General features: G+C 35.4%; 3 protein-coding genes across 8 annotated transcripts in view; 1 reads left to right on the forward strand and 2 right to left on the reverse strand.

The window, feature by feature from the left end:
• LOC106067993 (2-iminobutanoate/2-iminopropanoate deaminase-like) overlaps positions 1 to 23856 on the forward strand; it is a 434175-nt gene that overhangs the window by 43245 nt on the left and 367074 nt on the right. The window lies entirely within an intron of this gene.
• LOC106077202 (cytochrome P450 3A7-like) lies at positions 1012 to 7290 on the reverse strand. Of its 2 annotated transcripts, none has more exons than XM_056030629.1 (4): positions 6972 to 7290; positions 5382 to 5620; positions 3130 to 3798; positions 1012 to 2233 (listed from the first exon to the last, which is right to left on the reverse strand). In XM_056030629.1, exons 2-4 carry the CDS (start codon positions 5592 to 5594, stop codon positions 1634 to 1636), a joined length of 1482 nt encoding a protein of 493 aa, XP_055886604.1. In that variant the 5' UTR covers positions 5595 to 5620; positions 6972 to 7290; the 3' UTR covers positions 1012 to 1633. The 2 variants fall into 2 exon arrangements, with proteins under 2 accessions (XP_055886604.1, XP_055886605.1); XM_056030630.1 differs by lacking the exon at positions 6972 to 7290 and adding an exon at positions 6063 to 6324.
• On the reverse strand, positions 10103 to 23048 carry LOC106063329 (L-rhamnose-binding lectin ELEL-1-like). 5 transcript variants are annotated; one of them, XR_008778125.1, is made up of 4 exons: positions 22894 to 23048; positions 13558 to 13848; positions 11530 to 11713; positions 10103 to 10261 (listed from the first exon to the last, which is right to left on the reverse strand). XR_008778125.1 is itself a non-coding variant. In XM_056030640.1 (4 exons), the coding sequence occupies exons 2-4, from the start codon at positions 13622 to 13624 to the stop codon at positions 10147 to 10149; spliced, it is 366 nt and encodes a 121-aa protein (XP_055886615.1). In that variant the 5' UTR covers positions 13625 to 13848; positions 19654 to 19746; the 3' UTR covers positions 10103 to 10146. The 5 variants fall into 5 exon arrangements, 1 of the variants encoding a protein (XP_055886615.1); XR_008778128.1 differs by lacking the exon at positions 22894 to 23048 and adding an exon at positions 21762 to 21911; XR_008778127.1 differs by lacking the exon at positions 22894 to 23048 and adding an exon at positions 19758 to 19905.

The following is a 23856-nucleotide window of genomic DNA, read 5'->3' on the forward strand; positions in this document are numbered from 1 at the left end:
TCAAGCAACAGTGACTTAAACTCTGTTAAGTCTTGTTTTTTCTGGCGGATTCAGGCAACCCATTACGTTTTCTAATGACTAGGGAAGAATGAACACTTGTTCGGATATGTCCTAGCATATGGATTGAGAAATATGTCACCGTGTGTCTTTCTGATTGTTTCCTAGGTTTTGTATTTGTAAATTATGATTCGAAAGGGGTGAAGCCGCTATTAGTTTTTGTAAAATGCCCGTCTGCCATCCTCAGATCTAAAAAAAATTATAGGAGGAATGAATAATTTATTTCAATATACATTGTGGCTTGCAAAGTTTATGTGTGACGGATAATTTTTGTTTTCTAAAAGCAAACTGTTTTTTTTTTAAATTAATTAACTAAGCGATGTTGTTGTTTTTTTGTTTTTTTAAAGTACACCACTTCTAAAACAATACCTAAATGAAAGAGAGATTATGCTAGTGAAAAGTAAATAAAGAAAGATAATTCTGGTGTATTTTTTTTATTACTTATCTATAATCTATATATAAATGCACAAGAAATGTTCACAACAAATATAACTATTTTTTCTGGTATACTAGCTACTTAAATTAAAAGAAGCCATGAAAATGTTAAACATATTTCGGATGTTCTATCAGAATTGAAAATAATCTAAATTTATCTTTTGAAATACAGATGTTACTTTCAAAAAAGATTATTACGTCTTACGCGTGTTCCTAGATCGATCTAGAATCTAGTCATGCATGTTAACCAATGACATAGGTTCTGCCAAGTCACTGGTTTTCCTGGCTGACTTAGGCAACCCACTCCATGCTCTAATAGCACTATGGAAGAATGAGTATTTGTACCAATGTGTCTTTCTGAGTATTTTATTACAGTTTGTTTTTGTATTTGAAGATCATGGTTCGGCATTTTATGTATAATTGCTACTTTTACTTTGAGTCTTCTATCCTGAAGGCTTTCTAAATTTAGTGTTTTTACTAATGGTGTTATTCTAGTTAAAGAAAAAAAAAGGAATAAGCTTTAAATTATTTCAGCCCATTTATTGTTGGTTTTTCAAAATGTACAACATTCTATACCAACTTAGTAGGCCCTACAAGCCTCTTTCATGATTGCAAGTTCAACCTTAGTCTGTAGTACACACATCCCAACAACCACTCAAGGTATAAACTAAATTGAATTGGTCTTACAGAATTCTAAACTGAATTAGTATTTCTTTTAATCAGTATCACTTTTATAATCCCTAATAATTAAATGAATATAAATAGTAGAAAACAAGTCTTTGGTTTTATAAAATAATAAATATATATTTTGTTTTGTTTTTTGTAATATTAACAAAATGAATAAACTTTTAATGTTTCCATTTCATGCAATACAAGTGATATTCATTAAAATTTTTGTGAGTATAAAAACAAGATTCTGTGACTGTATATAATAAAGTATTTATAAATGAATTACATTTTATTGTGGTTACAGTGTCATAATCTCTTCTAGAGTAACATTTATTTTTTGTAACATTTTTAATGTTACACTGAAGACTGAAATGATGTTTTTTATTTGATCACAATTGAAATCATTGTCCAATGATATTTGTTATTCTATATAAAGATTGTATAAGAATAAAGGATCAATATCATTTATTTTCTATTTTCTTGGATTAATTTTCACCCAGGCTCCGTCTGTAGTCCTGGCTTGTATTTTGCTCAAATGAAATGGGTACACTGTTTTGCTACTTGGGACAAGTGTATATCTCTGCAGCACTGCCGCTATTGCTATCTTCAGCTCCATGAGAGCCAGCCTCATTCCAATACAATTTCTGGGACCCTGTCCAAAAGGTAGATAGGAATAAGGATGACGAGTTTCTTTGTTTTCAGGTGTGAACCGCTCAGGATCAAATTTTTCTGGCTCTGGCCAAAAACTAGGATCATTGTGGATGGCGTAAACTGGAATCAGCACCACCATACCTTTAGGGATGTGTACACCATTTATATCTATAGATTCGACACATTGACGGTCAAGGAATATGCCAGGAGGAACCATACGAATGGCTTCGTTGATACACATGTCCAGGTAGTGAAGATTCTGAACATTTTCAAAACATGGAAAGTCTTTGCCAATTTTTTCATCCACTTCCTTTTGAGCACGCTCAAGGCATTCTGGGTGTACTGCTAGTAGGAACAAGGTGAAGGACATGACAGTAGAGATTGTCTCCAGACCACCAAAGATGAAGATAATGGACTGGGCCTGAAGGATTCAATGGAAAAAAAAATTCCATTAGTAGAAAAAAAAAAAAAAAAAAATTGTGTTTTTTTAAAATTTAGTTTATGATATTTGTATTTTGGGTGCCCTTAAAATTGTGTAAATCTAGTCTAATATAATTTGCTGAACTACGGTTAGGATCTTAATTGACATAAAAACTACTAATACTTATATAATAATCAGCATAAGATTACATTAAGACATACTTTTTTTTTCTTCACTATTGTTATTAAATAAATTATGAACTTTCAAATGTTTGAGACCATAATTGAAACTTACATTAGTTTAATGAAACCATTTTTATCTTCACTTGCTAGCATGTATAGAGGCATACTGTACTATGCTAAACATGTCTTTATTACTAGGACTGAACTAGGCATAAGTATTTCTGATACTGTTGATAAATAGGAATTAACTTTAAAAAAAATTAATTTACATGTAAACTTAAACTTTAGATAAATGAGAGTCACTAATTATGAAATACTAAGTAACTAAAATCTTTTCTTGACCTTGGCCTTTAAATTATTAAATAAAATTAACTAGTGCCTCTATATTCAACTTTATATATATATATGCAATATATATGCAGAGCTTTTAATTAAATTTACCTAACATATCAATTTATTTATTTAATATTTTTTTAAAACCACAATAATAAATAATATTTATATATTCCTTTTGGATTACAAAGCTTGTATTTTTTAAAGTAAAAAAATATAATATTTTTACTTTTAATGTTACGCAGACATTCTGAATTATTGAATGATTCAGAACATAAATTAGATGGTTTCATTGTGATTAAGATTTTTAGTGTGGAGAGCTGATGTTATAACAATAAGCATTAAATAAACCTAACAAGAAAATAAGATGAAGAAACCTACGTGGATCTCAGAGAGTGATAGTCTTTCTTTAACTCCTTGCTCCTGAGCTTCAGATGTGACCAAATCTAGAAAGTCATTTACAGTTCCTTCTGTACCATCTCTTTTCCTAGCAGCAATAACAGAGTCCACAACACTGGCCAAGTACTTCATAGATTTATTAGGGAAAAAGGGGAGACCAAATCTTGTGAGCCAAGGGGCCAGAACTGGAAAGAAAACTGCAATAGCAAACAGAAGTGGATTTGGGTTAGTGATTTTCTTGGTCTCCTGGGCAAATTTGTTTTCTGGGTTTTTTAATGTATTAATGTCAATTCCAAAAGCAATACTGGCAATCGTATCCAAAGCAAAAAATCCGCACATTTCTTTAAGTTCGACTTCCTGGCCACTCTCCTGTTTCTCCTTCAAATTTCCCAGTAAAATTTTGGCATTTCTCTCAATGTGCGGTGACATTTTCTTGATTCGCCCTGAGCTAAAGGTCGGACTCACGCTGATTCTGACATGTTTCCAGCGGTCACCTCGCAGGGTCAGTAAGTTGTCTCTGAATGGCTCATCATGCTCCATGGGCACTCTGCGGTCAACAAAATAATTGAAGTTTTTTACCAAGATGTCTTTGATCATGTCCAAGTCTTTGACCACTAGTATCGGGGTCCTGGTGTCATACCAGCCATACACCTGTCTTGGCAGAAAAAAAAGATATAAATTAAAAATCTTCTTAATTTATCATGACATCAGAAAAGACTAAATGTGGCTTAGTAAAAATGGCTAAGATGAATTTAATTACTGAGATCGGGTCTCAAACAAAGAAATCCTATGCCACAGTGGGACTTAACCACTTAATGAGGTTGTGAGAGAGAATGTCGCATGAGGTTGCAGACTAGATCGTCCCACAAAATGGAAGTCAAAAGAAAACACAAACACAGATGTCCTAGGTGCCACATTTGCATGTAGAAACTCACAGCAGTGGACATCAGGTGGGAATAGGCTTCAAACATTGCCAGATCTTTATGGAAACAGCTTGCAACCCAGTTCGCCTAATGGTGCAGAAGGATCTAAGTCTAAGTAAGTAAGATTGAAGTGAATTATGTAACAATCTTTAAGTTTGCTGAAGTGAATAAGGACAAAGGAAAATAATGAAGACAGCGAAGAAAAAGCAGCAAGGGAATTTTTTGTGATCACAGAAAAAATAATTAATATGGCATTAATAACTCTAGTAGACTATTCCAGTAAGTAAAGTAAAAAAAAAAGTAAAGTAACCCATAAGACTTTGCAGGTCTGTTTCTTTTGCTGACAATTAACAAGGATGTCATGTAGCCAGCACAATGACCAACCATCTTTACTTCCTCTAACTAATGTCAGGTACCCATTAAAGTTTGGGGGAAATCAGGGGCATCCTAAAAATCCTAAAGTTTAAAATCCCAGTCTTCACCAAGATTTGAACCTGGAACCCTTGGGTTTGGAAACCAAGTGCTTTAACACTTTGTCACCACGTCCCCAGACTATTTGAGTACCAAAAATATAAAATGAGTTATTAAGTTATAACAATGACTTGAATGACAGTAATTTATTACTTGTGTCATCTTTCTTTTTCCTTATCACAATTAAAGTTTATGCTAAAAGAGGAATTAGACATTTGAGAACCAAAGTTTGTATCTGATGTTTGCTTATGGTCCTGACTGGGGCATAGGCCACCAAGCAGCTTCTTTCAGGCATCTCAATTCTTGGCGAGCTTATATTCACTTTTTACAAAGCTTATATCAACTCACTCTGTCTGTCTGGTAAAAAGTATGCCTTTCTCAGATCAAGCTGAAAGTTTGCACAATTATTCATTGACATAGACAAGACACAAATCAATAAAAAAAAGGAACCAATTAGACAATTAATTACTGATAATTCATTATTATGTTTAATAGCAAAAAGGGAAACTAATACTTCAGTATTCACAGATATGGCTAAAGTTTTTTGGGTTTAGCCCCCTTAAAAAAATTGTTAATGCTATTTCTCCCTCACACATTCTGCGATCAAGTTGATACTTTAAACAACTATTTATTGTACCTAATAAACATGAACCAATAAACAAAAATACTCTATTAGTCAATTAATTATTGATAATTAAACACTTTGTTTGATATCAAATAAGAGTTGTACTTTATTGGTAGATATAGTTTAAAGGACAGAGTTTCTCCCCTTTTGACAAGTATTTTTTTTTAAAGAATTTTTTATATTTTGCTTATTCTATTACAAAGACTAGCACAAACCTTTTTGTCCTTGAATTGCTTATAAAAGACTGTTTGAACATCAAAAACTCCATACTTTAAGGAATGACCAAAATGACCCAGAACAGGAGACTTTGGAGGAATGTCAATTCCCAGCTTCTCAAATATGCCATGAGATGATGTCATATAGTGGACAAAAGCAAATGCCAACAGCAAGATGACAAACAGAGCAATAAGCCAACAGGTAACTTCCATCCTGTGCAGCAGACGATATCATAAATCTGAAATGGCAAAGCAGAAATAATCATTACATTAAAGTTTTAAAATGTGTGAAGTAAGTCACTCTAAGGTCTTTGAAAGATTTTTTGTTGTGTTAACATTGAATGACAAAAGATCAATTACAGGTAACAACTACAATAAAAATCAATTTGACCAAAAACGACATGACTGCTACATTTTGACCTCTTCCCAAATATGTAAGCAAACAATGTCCATGTTAATCAATGAAATATAGAGATTTCACAATATTGACTTTAAAAAAACAACAGAAATTTTTATAGTTTTAATTATTCAATATTGAAAACTGAATAAAATAGCTTGATCGAATCTGTGACTCTATACTAGAAACTATGGTAGTTCATTTTTAAGACCAAAAAAAGTCACAAACAGTGTACTAGTTATTTATCCAGTAAAAATTTTGATTCTGCTTTAAAACATTTGTACCTTTAGACTTGGACTCAATATATTCCCTTGGCTTAGAAATAAGTAAATAAAACAGAGCACATTGCACAATATATCTACATTCTCAGTCCATTGGCAGTCTGTTCATGTTCCATGGCCTCAATTTCAGTTAGAAGTAGTTAGATATAAATACCAACACATTACTGAACAATGTTTACATTCAATCACATGTCTGGTAGGGCAGTAGTCAAGAAATGTAGGCCTATAACTGCACAGTACTTTGAACCTTTTGAACACATTGGCCTACCAAGCTGCTTAGTTTAACATATGAAACTTTTCAGTGACATACACAGCAAATGATATTGACAAATCATTGATTGGTATATACTAGGTCTAGGTATTTAATATTAGATATCAATAGGTCACTGCAATTGGCTAGATTCTTGGACAGAGAAACTAATGTCTAAAGCAAGGAAGACTGACAAAGAAAGATCTTTTGTGCACCTTTGCTATGAACATATCATTTGGAAAATCATAATTTACTTTACAAATAAAATTTAAATTACGACATTGAAATGTTAGGGTTCAAGGCTGAAGGGGTAAACTATACAGGTGAATAAGTGTAACTTTTTTACACATCAGGTGAAAGGTTTAAGTTCCATACTTGGGAGTTAAACTAGGATGAGCACATCTAGTGCCAATGGTCAAATTTAAGCCACCGACACTCATGTTAAAATTACGTAACATAAAATTATACATGAGTGTCAGGAGGTCATCTGTATGCAAAATTCTACCCTTAAAATAAAAGCTTATTCCTCGTGCGTCACGATGCCCCTAAGAAATATGCTGGCACTAGATCTAGCTCTAAATAACTAATAATGTTGTTTAATCATTTTGTATTATTGCAGGCACAAGTCCTAGAATCTACCTGTTAATTAACAACTACCTCACCTTCATCTATCCCTAAATGACGTCTGTTGGACCGTCGGGGCACAAACAAGATGGTCAAGAATAGTCAAGATCTATCAACCGTCTTTCTCCATTCCTCTGTCTTTTGCCTTTGATAGAATTTCATTCATTGATAGGCCTGTCCAATTTTTTTATGCTGTCTTCCTCCAAATTGTGATAATGCAGCTTTTACCTAGATCAATAAGTATATAGCACAGAATCTAGACGTCTATGTAAACAAAGGCAGACAATACTTTTTGGGTAGCAACAGTGATGTTGATAATTCTGGACGCCATCACTGTTGTGTGTTTGTAAATGTGCGCAGAATAAAGTAGGTCAGAGTTCATACTTTCTTGTGTTATTGGTAAAAGAAAGTTGCAGCCTAGCATAGAGACCAAACAAGTGGGTAAAGCGCTTGGCTTCCAATCTGAAGGGTTCCGGGTTCGAATCCCAGTTAAGTCTGAGATTTTTTGTTCATTTCGGATCCAATGGCCCAGACTGAACGTTTAGAGTCCACACAGCTATAATGACTATAAGTAAAGGCGATTTGATATGGTGCTTGTCACATGACGTGGGCCACAGAAACAGATTACTTTTACATCATCTGCCTCATAGATTGCAAGGTCTGAAAGGGGGTCTAAACTAAACGTTCAACTCATCTGCCCTTTGACTTTCGTCCTAGGGGTGCTGTGACAGTTCACTTAACCAAATCCCGTCACTTTTCCCGGTCAGTAGCTGTTCTTAGAAGGATTCCAAGAGAGAGGCCGGTACCACTGTACATTGAAGAATGATTTTCGATAGTGAGTCATGTCTTACATTATAACCAAACCAGCTCAGCTTCCATCTCTTCACAGTATTGAGGAGTTCTTCCTTTTCGCCATCCAAAGTATCAACTTCCTAAAGTACAAACTCGCCTTCTTTTTTCTGATAACTGATACCCAACATTTTCTGTAGAATTTACTCTCAATAGCTTGGATTCTTCTTTCAGCCCCAGCGTTTAGTGTCCTAATTTCACAACTATATAGGAGTACAAAGATTACTAGCGAAGAATAAAGTTATAATTTTTTTTCCACAGTTTGCTCGTGGCAGCGGATGTCAAGCTTACACGTGCTTTTATCTCTTTTATTAATCCCGACCCTAGGTATTAAAATGAATCAACTTCTAATGTTTGGCCATTCAACTGTATGCAAAGTCTCGCACGATCTCCACCACAATCTAGTCATTAGCTCTTTTCAGCACTGATTTCCTTGCCAACTGCTGTAGCTGCAGCATCTAGTTCTGAAGTAAGATCTTGTAGGCCCTACCTGGTCTGCATTTTCTCTAAAGAGGTCTATATCATCTGCAAACCTGAGATTGGAAATAGGCCACCTATTATGACCAGGCTAGGAGTAAATCTTTCAGAGTTTCCATCATATTATGCTCCAGAAATATGTTAAAAAGAGCTGGATAATAGACGATGCATACTTGACGCACTTCTATGTATATCCTAAAACTTTCTCCAATTTGGTTGTTCAGAATTACTGAGCTATTCGCCTTTTGATATAAGATAAAGGACTTTTATAACATTAATGTTTCTATATAAATTGAGATCCGTCTTCACTCGCGATTATGCCAAACCCAGTCAAAAGGTTTTTTGAAGTCTATGAAGTTGCGTACCAGTTTCTTTTGGTGTTAAGGAATTTTTCATTTAACAGTCTGATATTAAATCTTTGTTCAACAGTGCTTTTAGAGAGAGAGAGAGAGAGAGAGAGAGAGAGAGAGAGAGAGAGAAATGTGACAGAGGAACCAAGACAATAGTGAGATAGATTGATCTTAACACTTTTTTCCGACTGACGAAATGTACATATGACGTAGCCGGGAATATTTATGTTGTTATGGAATCAACAAAAATCCTTTTGTAAAAAGTTGAATATTTAAGATAAGATAATAAGATAAGATATTTAAGATAAGATAATAAGATAAGATAATTTTTATTGATCCAATCAAATGGAAATTCAGTTTGACTACAATTGACAACCTCAGCGTAACTACTGTAACAATAACATTATAGATGCAAATACGAACAACATTCACACACGAAACACATACACACTCACAACCAGCGCTTTATGAATTTGACTTCTATGAACTTCTCAATGATGACAGATGATCTTGTAACACTCTGACCGACAGTGGGATGAAGGAGTTTTAAAATTTTTCTGTTCTAATGGAAAGGAGACGACCACTTCGTTCAGATTTCATGTAATAGTGGTTTAATGGGTGAAGGTTATCTTTAACTTTTAATCTCTATGTTTACGTAATGCTAAATGAAATTGTAAACAAATAAGCAATATATTCCTATTATAAATAAGAATAGACATAAATGGATTCAAAATCAATATCAAACATTAAAGACCCTCTTAATTTACACAAAATTCTTACTAGTTATGGAGTAAAGACCAATGTATACCTTCTCAGATAATCCTTATTACTGTTATGCGTAGTTTTATTAAATTATTATTTCTCTTTGACTATTTTTAGCTAAAAATCTGAAGATTTACAATGTATTGACGTTTATTAACAACATTGACAAATTTTCTTATTACCTGACGGCAGGGCCGGCCCTAAAAATGGCAGGGCCCGATGCGAAATGGATTGCGTGGGGCCCAGTCAGGTATTTTTAATAAGTAAAAATTATGATTTTTTAATTGGAAAATAAATTCGTCTTTAGTTTATATCTATATTAGGCCTAAATGAAAACTGAGCTGACAATGAGTTGTTGTGTTTTTAAATTGCAATCAGGATTGGCGTTTATCAAATTGAATGACACCTCAAAAAAAAAACAATTTTGTTTATTTTTTAAAAGTTTGTTATGAGTTTTTAAGAAATTTTAATAGTTTCTAATTTCCAGGACTTTTTCAATTCTAGTGTTTCCAGTAGCTCATCGAAAACCAGAAGGCCGCGGGAAATGTTTTAATGTAATAATTTACACCTAGAATTAGCGCGGGGACCACAGCGGCCGCACAGGCTGGAGCGTTGAGGCAGATGGTAAAAACCTTTCTGAGTAATCAATAGCGAAACATTTTGAATACTACTTGGGATATGTGTTCAGAATGGTTTTATCTTTGAATTCTTCAATTTAAAATAACTCCGAATGATTTGAATAATATTTATTAGCTTGAAATAAAATGTTTTGTTTTCATCTTGCGCTGCACGTGTACGTGATTTCAGCATGTTTGTAAACATTTGGCGGACACGGGTTTCTGAAGGTGTTACTGTTGACCGGGACCTGGCAAAAGAAACGTCCGCTACATCTGCAGAATAAACACACAAAAAACAGGAACATATTAAATGTCATCGAAGATGACCAAGTGGACTTTTAAATTCTTAGTATTTCAGAGCATCATGGCGTCGCGCTGTGAAAACTGGCGCACAAATTGCTGAGGAAAAGAGAACAGCGCTTGCAGAAGAAAAACGCCAGAGAAGAAAAGCAAGGCCAATGACACTAGCTCCAGCTGGAATAACCTGCCCAGTGTGCAGACGAACATTCCGGGCTCACATAGGTCTCACCAGTCACATGATGAGAAATAATACCCCAGTGCAAAGCCCTCAGCCCCCTGGATGACAAAGTGGTCATCATCGAACCACGATGGACGAACTAGATAACTAGATAACGTCATAAATAAGGAACTTTGCACACTTATTCTTTGTACCTGACAAGACAATCTAGTAAAAAAATTTAACTAATTAGTTAATGAAATATTATTGTGTTTGATATTGAAATAAGCTACTTAAAGAGAGATGTAGATGTATATATGGATTTAGTCCCCTTATTACGTTTAGACACGTTTTTCTCACACTTCCTATTCTCGATTCAAGTAAAAATTTTGCATAGTTATTCAAAGTTGATGACAATACACGAATCGATAAACAGCTAACCCAAATAGTCAATCAATTAGTACTAATTAATTGAATTTTGTTTTATGAAGCAGGAAGAGAGATAATCCCTGCAATTTCCATATAAATGACAGTAATTAGTGGTTATTTCCCTTAGATCAACTTTTAAAATGTTAAAAATTTATCGTTTTTTTTCCCTCTATTGCTTGTTTACCAATTGTTTATCTATAGCACAATTTCATACTTTTAGTTTTCTCAATACCCTGTGGTTCTATCATTTTTCTGGACTAGTTGGGAATGGGGAGGGGGGGGGGAAGGGGATATCAAGTGAATGCTATCGTGATCGCTTTTTAAAAGTTGAACGACTTGAGTTCGAACTCGAGGGCTCAAGCCTCTCAAGCCAATACACTAACCACTGTGCCAGCGAAGTGCTTATAAAGATTTAATAGTTATCGATGGTAAGTTTCAAACCTTTGAGCGACAATCTAATGTTCGAAACAATGTATAAAGGGTACCAATGCAACTTATACCACCACATCTGTCAAGTACAATTTCTTTTCCTTGTTCGATACCCATTTATCTCTCTTCCTCTCTTCTCTTTTTTTTTCTCTCTCTTTTTCTTTTTCTCCAAAGATATGCGAAAAAAAAAAGGCTGATCAAAATAGCAAACATGTATAAGACTTACAATGCTGAAACAACATTTGTTTGATTTTGCGAGCAGAAGATATGGCTATAATCATGGCTGTCGTTGTCTAAGCACACATTCCTGGAGAAGCGACCGTATCTGGCGCTGGTGACACTGATCACTTTGTCGGTGTCACCACACAGCAGGGAAACTTGCATACCCTCACAAGCGTAGGCCAGCCTATCTGTTAATGGATAATACATGGTTAATATATCTATAATAAGGCTTGTCCTCGAGTCCGAAGATTAATGAGAAATGCAGTATTTCCTGTGGCAACGCAGATCCGAGCAGTGACCTACATATTTTGCCACATCCAAGGCAAGCATAACCATATATCTATAATATGCTTACAATAACTTCCTCATTGCAAAGGAGGTGCGTGGTGGGTGTGTAGTATTGCGCTTGGATTACGTACTGTAGGGTCTTGAGTTCAAACCCCGGTGAAGTCTGGGATATCGAACTTTGGGAAATTTAGGACGCCCCTGAGTCCAACCAACTCTAATAGGTATATGACATACTTTAAGGGAGAAAAGTCGGTAAATCATTGTGCTGACTACATGACACCCTCGTTAACCATCGACCACATAAAAAAAAAAGATCATCTGCCAACGTAGATCTCAAGATTTGAAAGGGTTACCTTTCTTTGAATCCGTTGCGCAGGCATACACGGACTACTTTTTTAAAGCTTAAAATGTTTTTTAAAAATATGGATTGGATGTAATCAAAGCGGACGAATACAACCCAAAACGAGAAAAAAAAAAGATTGAGTTTCAGCATGGGCAAAAAAAAGGAGCTTTTAAAACCCAAGATCTAACTCTAAAAACTGAGAGAGAATAGAAGCCGATTTTTCTAACTTTTTTTTTTGAAACCCTGTGTTTACTTCTGAGAATTCGTTTGAATAGAGCAACTGAATTGTGAAATTTAGAATGTTCTTCATCAACTTTGCAAGCTTCGTAAATGCATATGCAATTGTAGTACACTTGACTTGACTGATGAACAAATGTCAGGAAGGATTCTTGGTTAAGTGGTAGGGTTAGGCTGTAGGCTCATTGGTCCAGAATTCGGACTTTTTAAGTGGAAGCATTCATTGGCGTATCTAGGATTTTTTTTCGGGGGTGGAAAGGTTTGAACACCACCAACCCCCAGCTACGCCCATGCTAGGATGTAATACTCTTTAATTCTGAAGGAACATCCGAACATGTAAAACACACATGTGATGACCTTTGAACTAAAAAAAAAATTAAAAATTTCTGTGAGGTCCATCACACATGAATACTCAAATTTAACTTGAGAACACCATTGTACTGAAGATAAAGATTCTCCAGGAGCTAGCCAGGAAAACCAGTGACTTGGCAGAATTGAAGTCATTGGTTAATATGCATGACTAAATCATATTCTTTTTTGAAGTAACGTCTGTATTATATAAGTTAAGATAAGATAGAAAACTACAAAAACAAAAACGAAACTAGATCGAGATGTAATAAGAAACCCAGAAAAAACACATAAAAGTGAAACATCTTGCTTTTATGTGTGAGATGTGCCGCTGAAAGTGATAAAACTCTTAGCTATATATCTAAGAGCGCTAGAGTTCAAATCACGATTTTTATTAACTTTCGTTTTGATAATTGAGCCACAATGTGCTTGCTTAATGGCAGCATGGAAACCTTCGCCCTGATTCCCACCTTCATATCCTTTAAGACGTTTGCCCCTTAGCGAACATAGTATTGAAGACGCTTTATACAAAGGAAATAATTGCAATTCTTGTACATGTTTCCAATGCTCCTTCAGAATGGAACATTATTACATCGTACCCCAAAAGGAGTTACTAAACATCGGCTTACTAAGGTTTCATGTGGCTAAACACAAAATACTAAGTGTACATATATAAATATACACTGTTTTCTTTTTCAAAAGCGACCCCCAAAAAAAACATAGCATGTAACGCAGAGAGTAAAACCATCAATAACATTTTTCTTTAACTATCTTTTTTTGACGGTTCATGCAACTAGTCAATGAAATGATTATTACCTAACGCCAAGGTCTCGCCAATTACCAAAAGGAACACAAATAGTAAATATCTCGTATATGATATCATGCCTATAGTTTTAAAGATCTTTTCCCCCAGGGTACTCTGTATTTATCAGTTCCAGTAGTTGTCAGTTCTTGTGATTTGTTAGTTCTTATTATTTAGTCCTTGCGATTTGTTAGATCTTGTTAGTTGTTAGTTCTTGTTAGTTGTTAGTTCTTGTTAGTTGTTAGTTCTTGTTAGTTGCTAGTTCAATATTGTTTTACTTCAAATTCGTCAGATTTCATTAGATCCTGAAAAGAAAGAAAACAAAAGTTTATTAGCCAAAGAAAAAACAGACTACTACCGAAAAAAAAGAAAACAACACGTCTTTCTTATCACTGTCATTTCAGTAGAAAATCGTGTGTATAACAATAATAAATATAAAATCATCAACAAATATTAACAATAAGAAAACAGAAATCATGACACACCATAGATTACAGTTAACGTTGACCCTAGTCTGTATGCATGTTGAAACACTATATTAGTGGCTCAACATGGCGTTGTTTCATAAAAGAACCTTTGTACCAGTTGCTGTAGCTAGAGATGGTATAGTCATACTAAAGTCACTGAAGTTGGTTTTGTTTCCACACAAGTTAATTACGACAAAAGCTGTGTCAGATAATTGTCGCGTTGTTAAGTTAATTGTTTGGTAGCATGTGGACAACTCCCTCCCTCCCTCCCTCCCTCCCTCCCTCCCTCCCTCCCTCCCTCCCTCTCTCCCTCCCTCTCTCCCTCCATCCCTCCCTCCCTCCCTCCCTCCCTCCCTCCGTCCCTCCATCCCTCCGTCCATCTATCTATCTATCTATCTATCTATCTATCTATCTATCTATCTATCTATCTATCTATCTATCTATCTATCTATCTATCTATCTATCTATCTATCTATCTATCTAATCTATCTATCTATCTATCTATCTATCTATCTATCTATCTAGCTATCTAATCTATATATCTATCTAATCTATCTATCTATCTATCTATCTATCTATCTATCTATCTATCTATCTATCTATCTATCTATCTATCTATCTATCTATCTATCTATCTATCTATCTATCTATCTATCTATCTATCTATCTATCTATCTATCTAATCTATATATCTATCTAATCTATCTAATCTATCTATCTATCTATCTATCTATCTATCAATCTATCTATCTATCTATCTATCTATCTATCTATCTATCTATCTATCTATCTATCTATCTATCTATCTATCTATCTATCTATCTATCTATCTATCTATCTATCTATTTATACATCTATATATCTATGTATATTTCTGTTTGGTCAAGCTTTAATATCATATTTAATATTTACACACACACACACACATACATACATATATATATATATATAGAGAGAGAGAGAGATTGAGAGAGAGAGATAATGAGAGAGAGAGAATGAGAGAGAGAGAGAATGAGAAAGAGAGAGAGAGAGTAGACAGTAACCCTTTTTAGGAGAGAGAGAGAGAGAGAGAGAAAGTAGACAGTAACCCTTTTTTAGGATTGATTGAAAAAAAAATTAGAAAGGCATGGTTTTAAAAATGAAAATAATTGACACATGGCATTCATTGTTAAAAAATATATTTACAATTGAGAAAACTTCGGATCAATTCATCGCGAAACTGTCGACTAAAAGATTCTTTTCCCTGATACAGCAATTAGGCGCAATGTTGAAATAGTTCCCACATAATAACTGCTTAATTCAGATCTATATGATTTGAGTAACTGTCACAGAATACCATGCTGGGGATGTCTATCTCGTATAATTACCTAACGTCTGATAGTTAATTGACATAGAAACACAAGCGTCGACAACACAAGAGTCGTCTATCAGTCGACTTATTATAAACTACTTTTAACTTACTGGGATAAACAGTAAATGTATTGACTCTACAATTAATACGTTTTCAACGCCAAAAGTATATGTAAGACAAATTTCCTTACGGACAATAAAGATTATTATTATTATTATTATTATTATTAAATACAGCGATGCATATTATGACTACAAAAGGAAAAAATAATATTATTATAGCTTTTTTAGCGCTTTACTGCTCAGCCACCGCGCCTCTAAAGAGTGCATGTTAAGCTGTTGGAAACCCTTCAAAACCAGGAAGAGCATCGCCGACGTAACTCTTTCTCTCCGTAATATAGCATGCTCAGAGCGCTTTTGGTCCAATCTCATTTGTGGACCGGTGGGGGGAGAGGGGGTCTCTAGGGGGTCTCTAGTTGGTTTTCCGTGCTGTCTTTAGGCGCTCAGTAAACACAACTCTGCCCGAGTCGGGTGTCGAACCTCGAGCCCCCTTCTTGGTAGCCAAGCTCAAGCCAAGCTCAAGCGCACTTGGCCTCTCGACCAGGCTTCCCACCAATATTTAAATGGTTAATGCTGATCTACATGTCTCTAAATGCATAATCAAGAATGTCTGTTCAAAGTAAAGTTTCCTTTTCAGACCTTATGGTCTATAGGGCAGATGATGTAAAGGTCTTCTGTTTCTGTCACCAACGGTTAACGAAGGTGTCATGTGGCCAGCACAACGGCCAACCGCCTTTACTTTTCCCAACTAATGTCAGGTACCCATTAGACCTTGGTGGACTCAAAGGCGCCCAAAGATCCCGAAATTAAACATCCCAGTCCTCACCAGGATTCAAACCCGGGACCCCTAGTTCGGAAGCCAAGCGCTTTACCGCTCAGCCACCGCGCCTCTAAAGAGTGCATGTTAAGCTGTTTGAAACCCTTCAAAACCAGGAAGAGCATCGCCGACTTAACTCTTTCTCTCCGTAATTATTTACCACATTCTGGTGGAATCAACGCTGGTATCGTCAGTTAGGAGAGAAAGAGTTAAAACTGAAGTGCTAGTTTAAGTGGGAGTTTCTTCAATCATTACTGGTTCTTCTCTTCTTCCGTTTCATTTCAACCTTCCAACTAAAAACAGTTTTATTCTAGGAAGTTCATCATATTCCTACTATGTACAGCCATCTCTGTGTAAGGACCGCAATTTGGCGAAAACATGACGTTTTAGCGCAAGGTCGTTTTGGCTTTGACATTTCAGTGTAGGGCATTTTGGCTCTAAATGTTTTAGACACATTTTATCTGTTTATTAAATTGATTGAATTAAAAAGAATAATTGCTAAGGCTTTCTTCCATCCCCGCAAGTGCAATGGACTCGAGTTGAAGAAGGAACTAGTGCAGTACATTCTTTAAATATTCTGAATCAATATTCACCCATCCCAATGGCACTACAGCCCGTGGTGGGCCCATTTCTGCTTTAGCACATCTCTCCATTCTTATCTATCCTGGGCTTGACGTCTCCATGCCCCGGGCTCTTAGCTGTTGTAGATCTGTCTCTACGTCATCAAACCACTTTGATCATGGTCTGCAATTGGGTCGCCTGCCTTCTGGTTTTTTGCCGGTGAACAATCTTTGGTTCTCTGTTCTCTGACATTCTTACGACGTGACCTGCCCAACGTAATGTTTTTTTTTTCCATCACTATGGAGGGAACTGAATATGGCTGGGTCTATTTCTTGGTTGGTGCGAGTCCTCACTAATTTGCCACATCTGTTTTATGCGTTTGCTTTTCTTCACAAAAGATTCTTCAAGAGGAATCAACTATCATTAGTGAAATATGGTCAAAAAGAAAAAATAAGAAATAAGTATGAAGCCATTAATCAAGTCATTGCACCACAGAAGTACAGAAAAGAAATGGAAACAAATCACAACTTTCTGCACACCAAACATAGGAGTGTGACAAGAACTAAGAACAGAAGTCTTCAATCTAGAATTGTATGGTCAAACAGAACAAACGATGTCAAGACTGTCAAACGAACAATAATAATACGAAACTTATTCCAGCGAAGCTTACACAAGCAAAATACAAAACAAAAATAAATAATTTAAAAAAAAACAAGGCTTATATTAAGTGTATCAATTAGTTTTGATCAGTCATGTAATTTAATTTGTAATAAGCAGCAGACGACAATCTATAAAGGGGACCAATTCAGCTTACACCAACACTTTAGTCAAGTACTATTTTCTTTCCCTTGTTTGAGATACCAAACAAAGTAATTTATTACCAATAGTTAATTAATTACTTGTTTTTTTTTTAAATTGATTCTTGTGATGTCAGGTAAAAAGAAATAATTGTTCAGAATTTCAGTTTGATCCGAAATTGGGGTGTCAGAGAAATACAAAAAACAATAAATAATAAATACAAACTTTTTACTAGACAGACAGACAAAGACAGACTGTGAGTTGATGTAAATTGTGTAAAAAGTTAAATAAAACCACGAACCAGTTGAAGAAAGTCATAACTGAAATGTTGAGTCGATGTGTTACATGTCAAACATATCTACATTCGAATATTAAAAAGGGGACATAAATGAGCATTTTAAATGAAAACCAGGATACGACGAAGCAATGAAACAGTTACCTCCGCTTAGAAAGTAATACCGATGAAGTAAAAAGCAAGATACATCGGTACAAGATTTAACCTTCAACCTCTAACCCATACAAGAAATACAGGGGGAAAATTATGTGTAAAGACCAAAGAAGCCATAGCTTAGGTTAACAAAATGTCATAGAAGAAAAATTGAACACTTAAAAATACCAAGTGATATTAATCAGAAGACGAAATTAAGTTATTACTACCTGGCTCAATAGTAACAACCTTCAATGGAAAACCTCCAATGAAACAAGGATACAGTATATACTGAAGAAATCCAGCTATTAAATTAAAGAACAACATTAAGAAACTGGAACGGACAGAAAATAGAGCAGTTAGATTCATAACTAACGAATATTCAGATTTTACTAGAGTAACACTTTAGTAAAATCACTAAATTTAGAAAGTCCTCAGGATAGAAGACTTAAAAGTAAAGTAGCAATTATACATAAAACACTGAACCATAATCTTCAAATACAAAATCAAAATTTTATAAAATACTCTGAAAGACACAAAGATAAAGGCACATTCCTCGTCCCATATGCTAGGACAAATTTGTACAAAAGCTCCTTCTTCCCTAGTGCTATTAGAGCATGGAATGTGTTGCCTGAGCTAGCCAGGAAAACCAGTGACTTGGCAGAATTTAGGTCATTAGTTAATATGCATGACTGAATGCATGAGGCGTAGGACGTAATAATCTTCTTTTTTGAAGTAACGTCTGTATTTTATAAGATAAGATAAGATAAGATTACAGAATAAGGCCACATTTTACGTTGTAGCTGAAGAACAAGCAGGTTACATCGTCCTCGTGAGTCCGTTATTCGTCTCTAATCTATTTCCGTTCTAACGTTTTAATGTACTGTGACGTCACTAAGGAAATACCCAATTAAACCCAACTTCTGCAAGTCTTGCTGTTGTTATCTAGCTATTTAGTAAATGGCAAGTGCTATGTCGCCATCAGAAGAGTATTAAATGTGAATAAACTTAAACTATGAAAGCAATAATACAACGAGGTCACAGATAAAGAGGACATTATAGAAGAAGCTGAACAAAATATTACTCTTTTTTCTATACAAACTCAATAGCTTTAAACTAAACAAGAAGATCCTTGAGACTTTTTACTGCGCGACTATACAAAACCTGCTAACATACGGAATAAGTTGTTGGCAAGGCAACGCCTCATCTAAACTGTTGCGACGTCTAGAAAACATCATTAAAAAAGCATCAAAAATTACACTCACAACATTACCACATTTAAAGGAGCTTTTTGAACAAAAGTCGCAAAAATCTTGGAAGACAACGGCCAACCGCTCCATCAGTACTACGTCAGGTCGTCGCGAAGTGGGCGACTGCTGTCAATCAAAACAAGAACGGAGCGGTACAAAAACTCGTTCGTACCTCACTCGGTCAGACTCTATCAACGCGACTCATTGATCAGGGAACATGAAATGCACCAAGATACCTGTGTGTAGTCGCTGAATGAACTCTTTAGATTGTTTGTATTATTTATGTGTATTTTTCTGTTGTGTTGTCTTTATATGAGAAAAGAGTCCTTGTAATAGTTGTAACAACAAATTAGTCTTAGTCTTAAATGAAGCTATATTACCAACAACATTGAAACAAAGTGAAACTTGGAACGATATCCAATTAGATAATTTTGTTTATTCCAGAAGTAGAAGGTAAGACGATATCATTTCTTTTTAAGCTTACCCAATTTAAAAATGTTCCCTGTTCAGACTTGGTTCAACTCGGTTCGAACTAAAACATGCATCTAGATTTTACAGATATTTTTAAAATGTGCTTAGTTCTCAAGTAGAGTTTTATTTCCTTTGAAAACAAAAGAGTTATACTCTCTTCGGGCTCCATCTTTTATATACTTTCGTCGTAGGGGTGCTCTGACAGTTCGCGAAACCAAACCCCTCCACCATTCTCGGACATAAGCAATTATTATCAGGATGTCAAGAGAAAGGCATGTTTCAACATTCTGAAACTTACCAATAGTTGAGAAATATACATTTAAAAAAAAAAAAACATTTTTTCCTAATCTACTTTTCCATTACTTAAGAATGGTATTCAGTGTAGCTCATATTTATTCTCAAGGGTGTACTTAGGTCACGTGTTCCCACAAGCTGCCTCGTAATAGGACACGACGTGCTAGTGGGTAGGAGTATGTCGCTATTTTCAACGTAGACGTCATTGTCTATTGCGTCTTTGAGACACAATGAGTTCATTTTAAGTGTCGCAAACACTGCTTTTAAACTATTTGGAAATATTTCCTTTTTAATATGGTACTACTGGATGGTGAGAAACTGCGTCATTTACTGCTGATGGTGAGAAACTGCGTCATAGTTTTTGCTGACGTAAGCATAGTAGGCCTAGGTCACAAAGAAGACGTCAACAAACTTTAAAGAAAAAAATAAAATATTTTTTCCTTAGTTATTTCAACAAACGCAAGTATTAGCTCTTTAATATAAGGAATACAAATTTAAGCTTCGACCTCGACTTTTATCTTTTCAAAGTGCAGTGGCGGACTGTCAAAATCGGCCCGGGCATTTCTATACAATCTGGTCCATAAACTTTATAGGCCTAATTATAGGCCTGTTCTCAAAATCTGTATAAGTTTAATAATGTATTGATGACTGTACACATGCATGCAGTCAACTTCACAAGTGATATAGGCCTTAAGTTGCTTTTTAATCGCTAAGAGTCTAGGCCCTAAAAGGATGAAGCCCGCTAGTGTCACTTTCTACGGATGAAGGCTATTACATTATACCGGAAAATATGCTACATTAAATTAGTATCTATATTAGTAGAGACAGTAAAATGATAATTTGTTCAAAACACGACGCTCTCTCGTATAAGAGAATATTATAAAACCATAAACTACGTGTGCTAGTGGCATCCATGCGTCCCTTTCAATGGCTCTACCAGCCCATTAGGGAACAGCCCACCGGGCATTTTCCCGAATTCCCATATAGCCAGTTCGCCCCTGGCTAAGTGTGTGTGTTTGCTTGTGTGTTTTCTAGAAGATGAAGAAAGAAAGCCTTCATTGTTAGTCTTATAGAAAGACGCAAGAAAAGCGGCTCTGCCATACTCTGCCATACTCTGCCATGCCATACTCTGCCATACTCTACCATACTCCGCCATATTCCGCCATACTCTGCCATACTCTGCCATACTCCGCCATACTCTGCCATACTTTGCCATACTCTGCCATACTCTACCATACTCCGCCATACTCCGCCATACTCTGCCATACTCTGCCATACTCTGCCATACTCCGCCATACTCTGCCATACTCTGCCATACTCTGCCATACTCTGCCATACTCCGCCATACTCCGCCATACTCTGCCATACTCTGCCATACTCTGCCATACTCTGCCATATTATAAAAATGCCCTATTATAGAAAAAGTCTTAATATGAAAAGAATTATTATAATTGTAAAAATAATAATAAAAAGTATTATATTAACTATAAAAATGTCTAATTATAACTATATATGGTCTTATTATAAAAGGGTTTAATTATAAAATGTTTTATTATAAAAATGTACCATTATAATTATAAATAATTTTAAGCTTATAAAATGTCTTATTATTATAAAAGGCTCATACTATGAAAAGTTCGCATTAGAATCCCCAAAATTTCTTATTATCAAAAGTATTTATTAAAATGTAAAAATAAAGCTATTATAAGAAAGGTGAACTCACCTCTTAGATTATAAGCGCGGATTGAAACCCCTAGAACAAGTCACTGAAACTCATTGCACACATTTAATGTACGTGTCATCCGGAAGTGAGAAACACGTCGTGATTGATAATCATAATAATAATAATAATAATTGATAATAATACAATCATAGACAATGGACCTCATTCACCAATCGTAAACAAACAAACAACATTTAGTCACGTGATCTTATTGATAAAAAAAGGGAAAAAAAAACTGTCACGTGACAACCATCATGAATTAAACATGAGATCGTAAATTATATCGAAGAGATAGAGCACCACGTGGCTAAATGTTGTTTGTTTACGATTGATGAATGAGGTCCATTTCAACCAATGTTTTAAAAGACATAGACACTTCTTAAGCTAATTTTGTATGAACACTACAATGTGCGTGGTCACGATAAATGAACGCGTGCCGGAGCTTGAACATTACACATTCCAAAATAGATCTTAATTATTTTGAACTTAGCACACCTTTGTACACTGAGTGACCTTACAGTATTGATAGTCACTTTGTCCTGATCCACAAGGACTTTTTTTGGGACGATCTGTGGAAGGAGTGTTGAAGTAATACTAGAATAATAGTAATAATAGAATATGCATCCTCTGTTTGGGACCCCCCAACTCAAGAAAACATTAAGAAACTGGAACAGACACAAAATAGAGCAGTGAGATTCATAACAAACGAATATTCACATTTGACTAGAGTAACACCTTTAGTAAAATCACTAAATTTAGAAAGCTTTCAGGACAGAAGGCTCAAAAGTAAAGTAGCAATCATACATAAAACACTGAACCGTAATCTTTAAATACAAAAACAAAATTTAATAAAATACTCTGAAAGACACAAAGATAAAGGCACATTCCTCGTCCCATATGCTAGGACAAATTTGTACAAATACTCCTTCTTCCCTAGTGCTATTAGAGCATGGAATGGGTTGCCTGAGCTAGCCAGGAAAACCAGTGACTTGGCAGAATTTAAGTCATTGGTTAATATGCATGACTAAATGCATGACGCGTAGGACGTAATCATCTTCTTTTTTGAAGTAACGTCTGTATTATATAAGATAAGATACGATAATACGCTTTGATCTAATGTAAAAAGTCTTACTTCTTTTGTCCAGCGGTCAGAGGTCATCTATTTATGTCATCTCTACGTCGCCAAACCGTGCGGGACAAGACGCATGCATGCCAACTCTCTAACCCTCGATGAAAAAGTCACGGAAAGATAACTCTTTCATTTCTGCTAATCGGACAAGAGTTATCCCACACAACTTTCGCCGCGACAGAGAGCGCGGCTCAGAAAAAAAAAAGAGGGGGGGCGGGGGTATCTTCGTTTGTCCCCGAAGCCATGTTAGCTATGCCGCGGGTCGACTAGTAACTATTATTATACCAGCTGCGCATGTCATTGTATTATTATCTACCCTGGGACTACCCTTATTATTACTTTTATTGTATTACAATTCTGTTAACCATTATATATTTACGACAAGGACAATAAAATATTTTGATCGCTTATACAAATTCATTTAGCATAGCGCTTGACTATTTTAAACAAATAAAGGAAACCTAATCTTACTACTTCTGCTAACCATCCATAAGGAGATCAAACACTGTAGAGGATGAAGAGATCCTACTTCGAAAAAAGACGATAAATACGTCCTACGCCTTTCATGTGTCAATCTAGGCATGCATGTTAATCAGTGACTTAAACTCTGCTAAGTCGTTGGCTTTCCTGGCTGATTCAGGCAATCCATTCCATTCTCTAATGGCGCTAAGCAAGAAGGAGCACTTGTACGAATTTGTTTTAGTGTATGGAATAAGACATGTGCCTCTATCTTTTTATTCTTCTGTCCTGACGTTTCCCTAAGTTTAGTTATTTTACTAATGGCATAAGAGGCAGTGGTAGACGGCTTCGTTGTGTCTGCTGTCACAAGACGCGAGCAGTGTGCCTGCGTCATTATCTAAGCTGATTCTGGAGGCGCCACCGTTGAGGCTGGAACGATAGTGATTTAAGTGTCGTAATTTTACTGTACTGCTCTAATTGTAGCCTTGGTGGATTATTTTTATATGC

The sequence above is a fragment of the Biomphalaria glabrata genome, chromosome 5 (genome assembly GCF_947242115.1).
Source record: "Biomphalaria glabrata chromosome 5, xgBioGlab47.1, whole genome shotgun sequence".
In the NCBI taxonomy this organism is placed as follows: domain Eukaryota; kingdom Metazoa; phylum Mollusca; class Gastropoda; family Planorbidae; genus Biomphalaria; species Biomphalaria glabrata.

What these genes read in the sequence shown, in the direction of transcription:
- LOC106077202 (XM_056030629.1), bottom strand. Translation starts at nt 5,594, where the DNA reads ATGGAAGTTACCTGTTGGCTTATTGCTCTGTTTGTCATCTTGCTGTTG. An exon ending in AGCAATTCAAGGACAAAAAG is followed by an intron (nt 3,799 to 5,381) that starts GTTTGTGCTAGT and finishes CTGCCAAGACAG; the next exon opens with GTGTATGGCTGGTATGACAC. An exon ending in TATCACTCTCTGAGATCCAC is followed by an intron (nt 2,234 to 3,129) that starts GTAGGTTTCTTC and finishes TGAATCCTTCAG; the next exon opens with GCCCAGTCCATTATCTTCAT.
- LOC106063329 (XM_056030640.1), bottom strand. Translation starts at nt 13,624, where the DNA reads ATGATATCATATACGAGATATTTACTATTTGTGTTCCTTTTGGTAATT. An exon ending in TGGCGAGACCTTGGCGTTAG is followed by an intron (nt 11,714 to 13,557) that starts GTAATAATCATT and finishes ATCCATTAACAG; the next exon opens with ATAGGCTGGCCTACGCTTGT. An exon ending in ACAAATGTTGTTTCAGCATT is followed by an intron (nt 10,262 to 11,529) that starts GTAAGTCTTATA and finishes TTTATTCTGCAG; the next exon opens with ATGTAGCGGACGTTTCTTTT.